This window comes from Chiloscyllium plagiosum, unplaced genomic scaffold (assembly GCF_037043375.1).
Source record: "Chiloscyllium plagiosum isolate Xiang-an unplaced genomic scaffold, Cpla_swu_hap1 HiC_scaffold_53X, whole genome shotgun sequence".
Taxonomy (NCBI): domain Eukaryota; kingdom Metazoa; phylum Chordata; class Chondrichthyes; order Orectolobiformes; family Hemiscylliidae; genus Chiloscyllium; species Chiloscyllium plagiosum.
This window is the reverse complement of record NW_028270191.1, coordinates 11354146-11367554: the sequence shown is the minus strand read 5'-3', so window position 1 is coordinate 11367554 and position 13409 is coordinate 11354146. Positions and strand designations below refer to the sequence as shown.

Sequence of the window (13409 nt, the reverse complement as noted above, 5' to 3'; positions counted from 1 at the left end):
TGGTGGGTTCGGCCACTTTTGGAATATTGTGTGCAATACTGGTCTCCTTCCTGTCGGAAAGATGTTGTGAAACTCAAAAAGGTTCAGAAAAAGGATTTACAAAGACGTTGCCAGGTTTGGAGGATTTGAACTATAGGGAGAGATTGAATAGGCTGGGGCTGTTTTCCCTGGAGCATCGGAGGCTGAGGGGTGACCTTATAGAGGTTTACAAAATCATGAGGGGCATGGATAGGATAAATAGACAAAGTATTTTCCCTGGGGTGGGGGAGTCCAGAACTAGAGGGCATAGGTTTAGGGTGAGAGGGGAAAGATATAAAAGGGACCTAAGGGGCAACTTTTTCACACAGAGGGTGGTACGTGTATGGAATGAGCTGCCAGAGGAAGTGGTACAATTACAGCATTTAGAACATAGAACATAGAACAATACAGCACAGAACAGGCCCTTCGGCCCATGATGTTGTACCGAACATTTGTCCTAGCTTAAGCACCTATCCATGTACCTATCCAATTGCCGCTTAAAGGTCACCAAAGATTCTGACTCTACCACTCCCACAGGCAGCGTATTCCATGCCCCCACCACTCTCTGGGTAAAGAACCCACCCCTGACATCTCCCCTATACCTTCCACCCTTCACCTTAAATTTATGTCCCCTTGTAACACTCTGTTGTACCCGGGGAAAAAGTTTCTGACTGTCTACTCTATCTATTCCTCTGATCATCTTATAAACCTCTATCAAGTCACCCCTCATCCTTCGTCGTTCCAATGAGAAAAGGTCTAGCACTCTCAACTTATCCTCGTACGACTTATTCTCCATTCCAGGCAACATCCTGGTAAATCTTCTCTGCACCCTCTCCAAAGCTTCCACATCTTTCCTAAAGTGAGGCGACCAGAACTGCACACAGTACTCCAAATGTGGCCTTACCAAAGTCCTGTACAGTTGCAACATCACTTCACGATTCTTGAATTCAATCCCTCTGCTAATGAACGCTAATACACCATAGGCCTTCTTACAAGCTCTATCCACCTGAGTGGCAATTTTCAAAGACCTATGAACATAGACCCCACGATCCCTCTGCTCCTCCACCTTACTAAGAACCCTACCGTTAACCCTGTATTCCGCATTCTTATTTGTCTTTCCAAAATGGACAACCTCACACTTGGCAGGGTTGAACTCCATCTGCCATTCCTCAGCCCAGCTCTGCATCATATCCAAGTCCCTTTGCAGCCCGACAACAGCCATCCTCACTATCCACAACTCCACCAATCTTCGTATCATCTGCAAATTTACTGACCCACCCTTCGACTCCCTCATCCAAGTCATTAATAAAAATTACAAACAGCAGAGGACCCAGAACTGATCCCTGCCGAAATCCACTTGTAACTGGGCTCCAGGCTGAATATTTACCATCTACCACCACTCTCTGACTTCGACCGGTTAGCCAGTTTTCTATCCAATTGGCCAAATTTCCCTCTATCCCATGCCTCCTGACTTTCCGCATAAGCCTACCATGGGGAACCTTATCAAATGCCTTACTAAAATCCATGTATACGACATCCACTGCTCTACCCTCATCCACATGCTTGGTCACCTCCTCAAAGAATTCAATCAGACTTGTAAGGCAAGACCTACCCTTCACAAATCCGTGCTGGCTGTCCCTAATCAAGCAGTGCCTTTCCAGATACTCATAAATCCTATCCCTCAGTACCCTTTCCATTACTTTACCTACCACCGAAGTAAGACTAACTGGCCTGTAATTCCCGGGGTTATCCCTATTCCCTTTTTTGAACAGGGGCACAACATTCGCCACTCTCCAGTCCCCTGGTACCACCCCCGTTGACAGTGAAGATGAAAAGATCATTGCCAACGCTACTGCAATTTCCTCTCTTGCTTCCCACATAATCCTAGGATATATCCCATCAGGCCCGGGGGACTTGTCTATCCTCAAGTTGTTCAAAATATCCAACACATCTTCCTTCCTAACATGTATCTCCTCTAGCTTACCAGTCCGTTTCACACTCTCCTCTTCAACAATACGGTTCCTCTCATTCGTAAATACTGAAGAAAAGTACTCATTCAAGACCTCTCCTATCTCTTCCGACTCAATACACAGTCTCCCACTACTGTCCTTGATTGGACCTACCCTCGTTCTCGTCATTCTCTTGTTTCTCACATACGCATAAAATGCCTTTGGGTTATCCTTGATCCTATCCGCCAGAGATTTTTCATGCCCTCTCTTGGCTCTCCTAATCCCTTTCTTCAGGTCCCTTCTGGCTATCCTGTATCCCTCCACTGCTCTGTCTGAACCCTGTTTCCTCAACCTTATGTAAGCCTCCTTCTTCCTCTTTACAAGACATTCAACCTCCCTCGTCAACCAAGGTTCCCTCACACGACCATCTCTTTCCTGCCTGACCGGTACATACATATCAAGGACACGTCGTATCTGTTCCTTGAAAAAGTTCCACATTTCCACGACATCCTTCCCTGACAGCCTATGCTCCCTACTTATGCTCCTCAGATCCTGTCTTACAGCATCGTAATTACCCTTCCCCCAATTGTAAAACCTACCCTGTTGCACGCACCTATCTCTCTCCATAACCAAGGTGAAAGTCACAGAATTGTGGTCACCATCACCAAAATGTTCACCCACTAACAAGCCCATCACTTGTCCCAGTTCATTACCGAGTACCAAATCCAAAATGGCCTCCCCTCTGGTCAGACAATCTACATACTGAGTTAGAAAAGCTTCCTGGACACACTGCACAAACACCGACCCATCCAATCTACTAGATCTAAAGAGCTTCCAATCAATATTTGGGAAGTTGAAAGGCATTTGGATGGGTATATGAATAGGAAGGGTTTGGAGGGATATGGACCAAGTGCTGACAAATGGGACTAGATTAGTTTGGGATATCTGGTCGGCATGGACGAGTTGGACTGAAGTGTTTGTTTCCATGCTGTACATCTCTATGACTCTATAACTATGACCACCTTAGTGAGAGATTCTAGCAATTTCCCTATTATTGACAGGCTAACTAGCCTGTCATCCCTATTTTTCTACCTCCCCTTTCTTAACAATTGAAAACTTCCATTCACTCGGACTGTTCCAGAATCTAAGCAGTTTTGGAAAATCATAATCAGTGCATCCATTACCTTTGAAGCTCTCTCTCTCTTACAGCCCTAGGAGGCAAGGCACAAGGCCCTGGGAATTTGTTTGATTTGAGTCAGGATTTATTTCTGTGGTACCTTTCTCTTTCAGAAAACTCTTAAGTTTCTCACTCTTATTAGACTCTTGGTCCACCCTTTCCTTTAAGCCTTGGTTTTGTCTCTTGAAGACAGACAAAATATTTGTACAGAATTTCTGCAGTCATTTCCCAAATTAATTTTGATTGCTTTTACATCCAAGGGGCCACCATTTGCTTTTGTTATTCTTCTCCACTGAATACAAGATCTTGCAATCGGTTTGTTGATTTTTGACTCATTTACTTTCAGTCTACTTTCTTCTCCTTTGTTAGTTATTTTGGTCACCTTTTGCTGGTTTCTAAAACTCTTCCATTCGTTCATCAGGGCTTACTCCTCTTCCTGGCAATATTCTGAAATTTCTCTCCTCAGTTAATGCTGACATTAGCCTCAATAATTAGTCATGGATGGATCTCTTTCAACGAGGAGTTCTTTGATCACAATGAAATGTATATTCCTGGAGAACTGTCAAACATTTCTTTAAATATTCATCATTGCTAATTTACCAACATTTCAATCTAAATTCAGAGTCATCGTTATGGGTAGAAGGAAAATAAAGAGAAGAACTGAAGACTATAGTAAATATTATGAATACCTCCCTCCGACAGCAGCTCTTTGCTGCAATTATATGAACTAGTGACAAGGAGACAATTCAGAGAAGGTTCACCAGGCTGATCCCTGTGAGGGAGAGACTGTCTTATGAGCAAAGGCTAAACAGGTTGGGACTTGACTCACTGGAGTTAAGAAGGATGAGAGGTGAGGTCATTGACAGGATTCTTCAGGGGCTCGGTCAGGGTAAACACAGAGAATGTTTCCTCTCATAGGAGAATCTAGGACCAGAGGGCACAATCTCAGAATAAAAGAGCACCAATTTAATAACGAGATGAGGAGGAAGTCCTTCTCTCACAGGGTTGAGTGTCTTTGGAACTCCTTGCCACAGAGCTGTGGACACAGAGTCTTTGTGTACATTTTAGGCTGAGATAAATACATTTTGGATCAGTCGGGGAACCAACTGATGTGGTTGTGGCAGGAAAGTGGGTGTGTGGTCTCACGGGGGAGAGAGAAGTGACTGACAGAGTGAGGGTAGGAGGCAGAATTGACAGATACAGTGAGAAGTGGACATGCTGACAGCATTCTTTGTGCTGAAGCTGTGCTGCAATTTCGGACCAGCAGATCCTGGTGATGGTTTTGCAATGAATTTTAATGTGCTGTGGCACATACCAGCACATTTATGTAGTTACCTTGATGCCAGTCTGCTTGGATAGATTTCCATGAATAAGTGTGAATGGGGAGTCAATTGGCACTCCCTTGGCAATCAGTTACAGAGTCAGTGTGCACTGATGTGCTAAGCTATTTGAGCTTGTGAATGTTTTCAAATTCATTGATGTAATTAGATAAAACTCGGGTCGCAGTACAGGCAGTGCACAGACAGACTGATATCTCACCTTTGCTCACCACCTCCTCCCCTGGTGGACAGGCGCTGTGTTTTGTACACTTCTCACAGCCATCAACAGTAATGTTATCGCAGTGGAAACCTTCCAAGCAGTCACAAACCGTGTTATATTTAACCGTACATGGTTTGACTGGAAACGTCCCTGTATAGCACCAAACAACAAGATTCTTGTTAATATTTTGGAGTTGGTTTTACACTTGCTCTAATTGGCAGTGGCAACCCCCAATTCAGTTAGGTGGATTTAACAGAGTGGCTGGCTCTCCTACAGGGTCTCATCACAAAGAAACATGAAGGGGAGGCTGAACCCATTTCACACAAATCATCTACAGGACCCAGTTGAGATTTTAAGATACAAAATGTTCAGTATTGTTGGTCCTTGTTCTACAGTCTCTAATAAATGTAATACAACTCAAAAACTGCTCTGATACACTCAGCATTAACAGAGCTCAGTGACCGCACTATGTACCAGTACCATAACTTCTCCAATGCAGTAATTTCAAACTGTTTAACTAATTTATTTTGTACCTGTTATGTTGCAGTTAGGTCTGTGCACAGATAAAATGCTCAGATAGGACAGGGAGAATGGCTACTGTACAGGAGGAGACCATTTGACCCATTGTGTGCATGCTCCCAGCAAGCACAATTCAGCTAGTCCCATTCCCCAACTTCCTGCTAACCTTTCCTCTTGAGGTATTTAATCAAACGCCTTTTTGAAAGCCACAACTGAGTATGTCTCTATTTCCCATCTCAGGCAGTGCACTCCAGATCTTAACCACTGTCTACATTAAAAAGATTTTCCTCATGCTGCTTCTGGTTATTTTACCAATCACCAGGCCCTCAATAAATCATTCTGCCAACAGGGACAATTGCCCTAAAACTATTTAGATCTGTCATGATTTTGGACACTGGAAAGACAGCACCTCTGTTCAAGAAAGAAGAGAAACAGAAAGCAGGAAACTAAATCAGCCAATTAACCCAACATCTGTCATTGGGAAAATACTGGAATCCATTATTAAAGCAGCAGCAGGATCTGTAGAAAATCACAATGCAATAAGAAGAGTCACGGCAGGGTTTTGTGAAAGGAAAATGAATTCTGTTTCACAAAATCTGTTAGAATTCTTTGAGGATGCAATAAACAGGGCAGATCAAGGGAAACCTTAGATGGGGTGCATTCAGATTTCCAAAAAATCATTCAATAAGGTTACGACAGGCTAACTAGGTTAGCTGTTTTTCAGGATGTCCAAGAATGTAGGGAGGCTGTGGAGAAGGTAGCACTGACAGGGAGTACTTGCGGACACCAAGATGGGCTCAAGCATGTATACTTCAACGCAAGGAGTATCAGAAATAAGGTGGGTGAACTTAAGGTGTGGATCGATACTTGGGACTACGATGTTGTGGCCATCACGGAAACGTGGATAGAAGAGGGACAGGAATGGTTGTTGGAGGTTCCTGGTTACAGACGTTTCAGTAAGATTGGGAGGGGGGTGGTAAAAAAGGAGGGGGGTGGCGTTGCTAATTAGAAATGGTATAACGGCTGCAGAAAGGCAGTTTGAGGGGGATCTGCCTTTGGAGGTAGTACGGGCTGAAGTCAGAAATAGGAAAGGTACAGTCACCTTGTTGGGTGTTTACTATAGGCTCCCCAATAGCAGCAGAGATGTGGAGAAACAGATTGGGAAACAGATTTTGGAAAGGTGCAGAAGCCACAGGGTGGTAGTCATGGGCGATTTCAATTTCCCAAATATTGATTGGAAGCTCTTTAGATCTAGTAGATTGGACGGGGCGGTGTTTGTGTAGTGTGTCCAGGAAGCTTTTCTAACTCAGTATGTAGATTGTCCGGCCAGAGGGGAGGCCATATTGGATTTGGTACTTGGTAACGAACCGGGACAAGTGATGGGCTTGTTAGTGGGTGAGCATTTTGGTGATGGTGACTACAATTCTGTGATTTTCACCTTGGTTATGGAGGGAGATAGGTGCATGCAACAGGGCAGGTTTTACAATTAGGGGAAGGGTAATTACGATGCTGCAAGACAGGATCTGAGGAGCATAAATTGGGAGCATAGGCTGTCAGGGAAGGATGTCGTGGAAATGTGGAACTTTTTCAAGGAACAGATACGACGTGTCCTTGATATGTATGTACCGGTCAGGCAGGAAAGAGATGGTCGTGTGAGGGAACCTTGGTTGACGAGGGAGGTTGAATGTCTTGTAAAGAGGAAGAAGGAGGCTTACATAAGGTTGAGGAAACAAGGTTCAGACAGAGTGTTGGAGGGATACAGGATAGCCAGGAGTGAGCTGAAGAAAGGGATTAGGAGAGCTAAGAGAGGGCATGAAAAATCATTGGCAGGTAGGATCAAGGATAACCCCAAGGCCTTTTATTCGTATGTGAGAAACAAGAGAATGACGAGAACGAGGGTAGGTCCGATCAAGGACAGTAGTGGGAGACTGTGTATTGAGTCGGAAGAGATAGGAGAGGTCTTGAATGAGTACTTTTCTTCAGTATTTACAAATAAGAGGGACCGTATTGTTGAAGAGGAGAGTATGCAACGGACTGGTAAGCTAGAGGAGATACTTGTTAGGAAGGAAGATGTGTTGGGCATTTTGAAAAACTTGAGGATAGATAAGTCCCCCGGGCCTGACGGGATATATCCTAGGACTATGTGGGAAGCAAGAGAGGAAATTGCAGAACCGTTGGCAATGATCTTTTTGTCTTCACTGTCAATGGGGGTGGTGCCAGGGGACTGGAGAGTGGCGAATGTTGTGCTCCTGTTCAAAAAAGGGAATAGGGATAACCCCGGGAATTACAGGCCAGTTAGTCTTACTTTGGTGGTAGGCAAAGTAATGGAAAGGGTACTGAGGGATAGGATTTATGAGTATCTGGAAAGACACTGCTTGATTAGGGACAGCCAGCACGGATTTGTGAGGGGTAGGTCTTGCCTTACAAGTCTTATTGAATTCTTTGAGGAGGTGACCAAGCATGTGGATGAGGGTAGAGCAGTGGATGTAGTGTACATGGATTTTAGTAAGGCATTTGATAAGGTTCCCCATGGTAGGCTTATGCGGAAAGTCAGGAAGCATGGGATAGTGGGAAGTTTGGCCAGTTGGATAGAGAACTGGCCAACCGGTCGAAGTCAGAGAGTGGTGGGAGATGGTAAATATTCAGCCTGGAGCCCAGTTACAAGTGGAGTTCCGCAGGGATCAGTTCTGGGTCCTCTGCTGTTTGTAATTTTTATTAATGACTTGGAAGAGGGAGTCGAAGGGTGGGTCAGTAAATTTGCAGACGATACAAAGATTGGTGGAGTTGTGGATAGTGAGGATGGCTGTTGTCGGCTGCAAAGGGACTTAGATATGATGCAGAGCTGGGCTGAGGAGTGGCAGATGGAGTTCAACCCTGTCAAGTTGTCCATTTTGGAAGGACAAATAAGAATGCGGAATACAGGGTTAATGGTAGGGTCCTTAGTAAGGTGGAGGAGCAGAGGGATCTTGGGGTCTATGTTCATAGCTCTTTGAAAGTTGCCACTCAGGTGGATAGAGCTTGTAAGAAGGCCTTTGGTGTATTAGCGTTCATTAGCAGAGGGATTGAATTCAAGAGTCGTGAGGTGATGTTGCAGCTGTACAGGACTTTGGTTAGGCCACATTTGGAGTACTGTGTGCAGTTCTGGTCACCTCACTTTAGGAAAGATGTGGAAGCTTTGGAGAGGGTGCAGAGGAGATTTACCAGGATGTTGCCTGGAATGGAGAATAGGTCGTACGAGGATAGGTTGAGAGTGCTAGGCCTTTTCTCATTGGAACGGCGAAGGATGAGGGGTGACTTGATAGAGGTTTATAAGATGATCAGGGGAATAGATAGAGTAGACAGTCAGAGACTTTTTCCCCGGGTACAACAGAGTGTTACAAGGAGACATAAATTTAAGGTGAAGGGTGGAAGGTATAGGGGGGATGTCAGGGATAGGTTCTTTACCCAGAGAGTGGTGAGGGCATGGAATGCGCTGCCTGTGGGAGTGGCAGAGTCAGAATCATTGGTGACCTTTAAGCGGCAATTGAATAGGTACATGGATGGGTGCTTAAGCTAGGACAAATGTTTGGCACATCATGGGCCAAAGGGCCTGTTCTGTGCTGTATTGTTCTATGTTCTATAACTAACATGAAAGAAAGAACTGGGATAAATGGATCATTCTCATATTGGTCAATTGTACTTAGTGAGACACCACAGGAAGCTGAAAATGTGTTGCTGGAACAGTGCAGCAGGTCAGGCAGCATCCAGGGAACAGGAGAATCGACATTTCGGGCATAAGCCCTTCTTCAGGAACGAAACATCGATTCTCCTGTTCCCTGGATGCTGCCTGACCTGCTGCGCTGTTCCAGCAACACATTTTCAGCTCTGATCTCCAGCATCTGCAGACCTCACTTTCTCCTCAAAGACACCACAGGAATCAGAGCTAGAGCCTCAACTATTTACAATCTATATTCGTGATTTGGACGAAGGAACTCAGTATATTTTAACCAGGTTGTTGTGGATACCAAGTTAGGTAGGAAAGCAAATTGGAAAAAGGATGCTCAAAGATTGGTGTGAGTGGAATGGGTTTCAGTTCATGGGGCACTGACCCCAGGCCTTGGGTAGTAGGAAGCTACTCTGGTGGGATGGGCTTCACTTGAACTGCTGGAACCAGTGTCCTGGCAAATTGCATTACAACGGCTATCTACAAAGTTTTTAACTAGTTGGGAGGGCAGAGGAGGAAAGTAAGCTTACAAAACAAGATGATATAGCAGTATCACAGGACAGCTATTTGGTCAAATTGGGATTTTATACATTTAGTGATAGCTTGTGGAAAAATGGGGCATGATTATTGGTGCAATCTTTCCAGTTAAATTGTGATACCCTCATTATTCCTTCAGTATGCTTGGATGTATCTCATTAGATTTGTTCTCAATCCATTGAAATTGGCCCTCCTCCAATTACCTAGCTTTACTCTGAATTACTTGTTCTCCTCTTCCATAACCAACCTAAAAACTTTATGATACCATGATGTCTGCCTCTTAAGGTGTTCCCCTACTTGAACTACCTCATTGCCCAGAATCAGATCCAGCCTTATTGGACCAGAAATAGATTCATGTAGAAAATTCTGAACACCAGGAGTGCTTCCCCAGATATCCTATCTCATTTTGCTCACCTTCTGCACAAGACCTGCATGTCTTACAATCGTCATCTCCATTGAAACGATCTTGATAGGTTTTGTCAGCACATTGATGGCATTCTGTGCCACTGGTCGATGTACAATGTCCATTTACTCGCTGACCTAGGAAAGAAGAATAAGGTTACAAGCTATTAAGCTCCAACAAAGGAGTGTTCTACAAAGGAAACCCACAAATGTTGCATATCTGTAGGACTGAGAGCAAAGGGCAGCAGGTAGAATGTGTATGTGTTCCTCACTGTAAACATTATTTTTAAAAGCTTTGCTTGGATGTGTCCAGGCACTATTATCGTGTCTTAACTGGCTGGTTTACTGGGCATTGAGTCAGGAGTCACCTAATTCTGGCAGACAGGATTAAGAAAAACACCATGGAATTTTATAAGTATACAATGAGCAAGGGGATTACCACGGAAATAATGGAGCCTATTAGAGACCATGCATGGAACTGGAGGATGGTCTTAAATGACTATTTCCCACCTGCACTCACGAAGGAGAAAGATATTTTTATAATATATTTTTATTAAGAAAAAATAGATTTTTAAAATATTACAACAAAGACAAACCAATGCAATTCAAAACAATACAAAAATAGTACAAAACTAAACCCAAATAATAAAAAAAATTCCCCAACCCACCCTCCTATACGAATGTATAAACATATATAGAAAAGTATAAAATTAAAAAAAACCTAAACTAGCTATTTAACTAACTAAATAAATAACCACCAACAAACAAATAAATAGTAATAACTCAGCCCAGCCAAACAAAACACTCATACGTTCACAGTTCCTCCTCCCTGGATATTGGACTCATGAAACACAATCGTTACGGCTATATAAAAGCCCTTGTTAGTGTGGCAGATAAATCTGTGTCCAGGTATTTCAAAAAGGGTTGCCATGTCTTGTAAAAATTCTCAGTTTTGTGGTGTACCATATTTGAGAGAAAATCCAGGGGGATATGGTCCATAACAATCTTCCGTCAACCTGACAGGCCTGGGGGGTTTTGTGATATCCAACCTAGCAAAATATTCTTCCTTGCACAGAATGTAAGAATATTGAAAAGCTTTTTCTTATGCGCGTCTGCAGGAAATACAATGGGTAGGCCCAAAAGGAGAGAAATAGGGTCCTTCTCCACCCCTACACCTAAAATCCTCTCCATTGCACCCACCAATATGTTTGAAGCCTGTCACAAGACCAAAGACAATGGGTAAGAGTACCCGTACAGACCTTGCACTTGGGACATGCTGAAGATACCCCTGGTTTAAATTTTGACAAACTGTCTGGGGCTAAGTGGACCCTGTGGAGAATCTTCAACTGTAAAGCATGGGTTCTATTGCAAATTGATATCTTCTTTGTATTCTCCCAAATATCCTCCCATGCCTCTGAAGAAACTTCAACACCCAGCTCTCTTTCCCACATCTTGCAGAGTCGATCAGACTCATCTGAGGGGGCATCCCCCCAATTGGTGATATAGAGTACTGACAGAGAGTGTACTCTTAGCCCTTAGTACCCCTCTTTCTATGTCAGATTTGTAGGGATCAGTCAAAAGTGTGGTCTTTTTTTGAATAAAATTCCTAACTTGAAAAAAAACGAAAGGGGTCTCTATTAGGTAACTCGTACTTCCGTACTAACTGATCGAAGGACATCATTACATCTCCCTCAAATAAATCACCCATGCAAGATATACCCCTAGCTGCCCAACATTTAAATCCTGAATCTATCATACCTGGTTGAAAACTCGGCATACCCACTAAAGGTGTAAACAAAGATGTTTTGCCAATATTACCTTCCCTCTGCCGAATTGCCCTCCATGCTTTAACAGTATTGATGACTATTGGGTTATGGCAATATTCCCTAACTGTCCTCACCTTGTCCAAAAACAGCAAACTGGTAAGGGGGCACCTTGCCTGGGAGACTTCGATATCTAGCCATATTGAAAGAGGGTCCCTACAAACCCAATCACTTACGTAGGTCAAAAGCGAGCTTAACTGGTAATTTTTAATATCCGGAAGGTCTACTCCCCTCAATCTGTGAGGCAACTGCAGTTTGGCTAATTTAATGAGGGGCCGTTTATGGTGCGAGATCAAAGGAGCTGAACCAACTGTTCCTGAGTGTTTGTTTATTGAAAATCGGGGGAGCATCCGTATAGGGTATAGCAAACGAGGGAAAATATACATCTTAATAAGCGCTATCCGACCCAACCATGAGACTGGAAGTGCCTCATTTTTGGAGATCTTGTTTAATTTTTTTCAAATAATTGAGTAAAATTGGCTTTGAACAGCCAATCCAGAACTGGAGTAATGAATATGCCCAAATACACAAAACCCCCCTATGACCACCTAAATGGGAATCTATAGTCACTCTCAAGAGCCAACTCTTTCGTAAGACCACCCATAGGCATAGCCTCTGATTTAGCAAAATTAATCTTATACCCTGAAAAAGCGCCAAACACGTGAATGCATTGTATCAGGCAAGGCACTGAAACTGCTGGATTTGTCAAGAAAATTAGAACATCATCTGCATACAGCGAGATCTTATATAATTTTGACCCCATTTCTGGAGCTGATATATTGAGATCCCCACGAATGGCCTCTGCCAACGGTTCAATCACCAACATAAAAAGTAATGGTGAAAGGGGACAACCCTGCCGGCTGCCCCTAGAAATATTAAAATTGCTTGATCATTCCCCGTTAGTAATGACCGCAGTGAGAGGTACACTGTAGAGAACTTTTACCCATCTTATGAAAACCTAGCCCAGACCAAACCGGTCTAGAGTATAGAAAAGGTACGGCTACTCAACTCGGTCAAATGCCTTCTCTGCATCTAAAGAAATCACCAATCCCTGTATTGACTGCTATTGGCATGCTTGAATTACGTTAAGCAGCCTCCTAACGTTATTGGAGGATCTGCGACCCTTTATTAAGCCCGTCTGATCCTCTTTAATAATAGAAGGTAACACAGCCTGAACGTGAGAGCCTTAGAGAGGATCTTAAAGTCCACATTTAAGAGCAAGATGGGCCTGTACGAAGCACAGCCTTCCGGATCCTTCCCTTTTTTAAAGGATAAGCGAAATATTGGCCTCTCTCAGAGATAGTGGGAGACAATCATGACTGTATGAATCATTAAACATATTCAGCATCGGACCTGACAGTATACTTATAAATTCCTTATAGAATTCACTGGGAAGTCCATTAAGACCGTGCACCTTTCCACTCTGAAGCTGCCTCACAGCGTCCTGCACTTCTTGCTCTGATAATGGGGCATTGAGAAAGGACTGTTGTTCGGGAGTCACACCCGGGAGCTTCAGATCTCTAAAAAAGGATTCCATTTTGGCCTGCCCCTCCTCACAATTCTCAGACTGATATAATTTAGAGTAGAATCTCTGGAACGCCACATTAATCTTTTTAGAATCACATGTTAGGTTCCCAGACCCTTCTCTAATCGCTGTAATGGTTTGTGGGGCACTTCTCTTTCTGGCAAGGTATGGTAAGTATTTGCCTGGCTTGTCACCATGCTCGTATAACCTTTGCTTT

At 43.6% G+C, this 13409-nt stretch overlaps 1 protein-coding gene across 2 annotated transcripts in view; it reads right to left on the bottom strand.

Annotated features, from left to right (window-relative positions):
• The window catches only part of LOC122543384 (tumor necrosis factor receptor superfamily member 5-like), a 59490-nt gene that overhangs the window by 26885 nt on the left and 19196 nt on the right, over positions 1–13409 (bottom strand). For both annotated transcript variants that reach the window (XM_043682062.2, XM_043682063.2), the window contains exons 3-4: positions 9857–9982; positions 4684–4833 (exon numbers count right to left, since the gene is read on the bottom strand). In XM_043682062.2, the coding sequence (XP_043537997.1) occupies positions 4684–4833; positions 9857–9982 (276 nt within the window). The remainder of the gene's footprint in view (positions 1–4683; positions 4834–9856; positions 9983–13409) is intronic.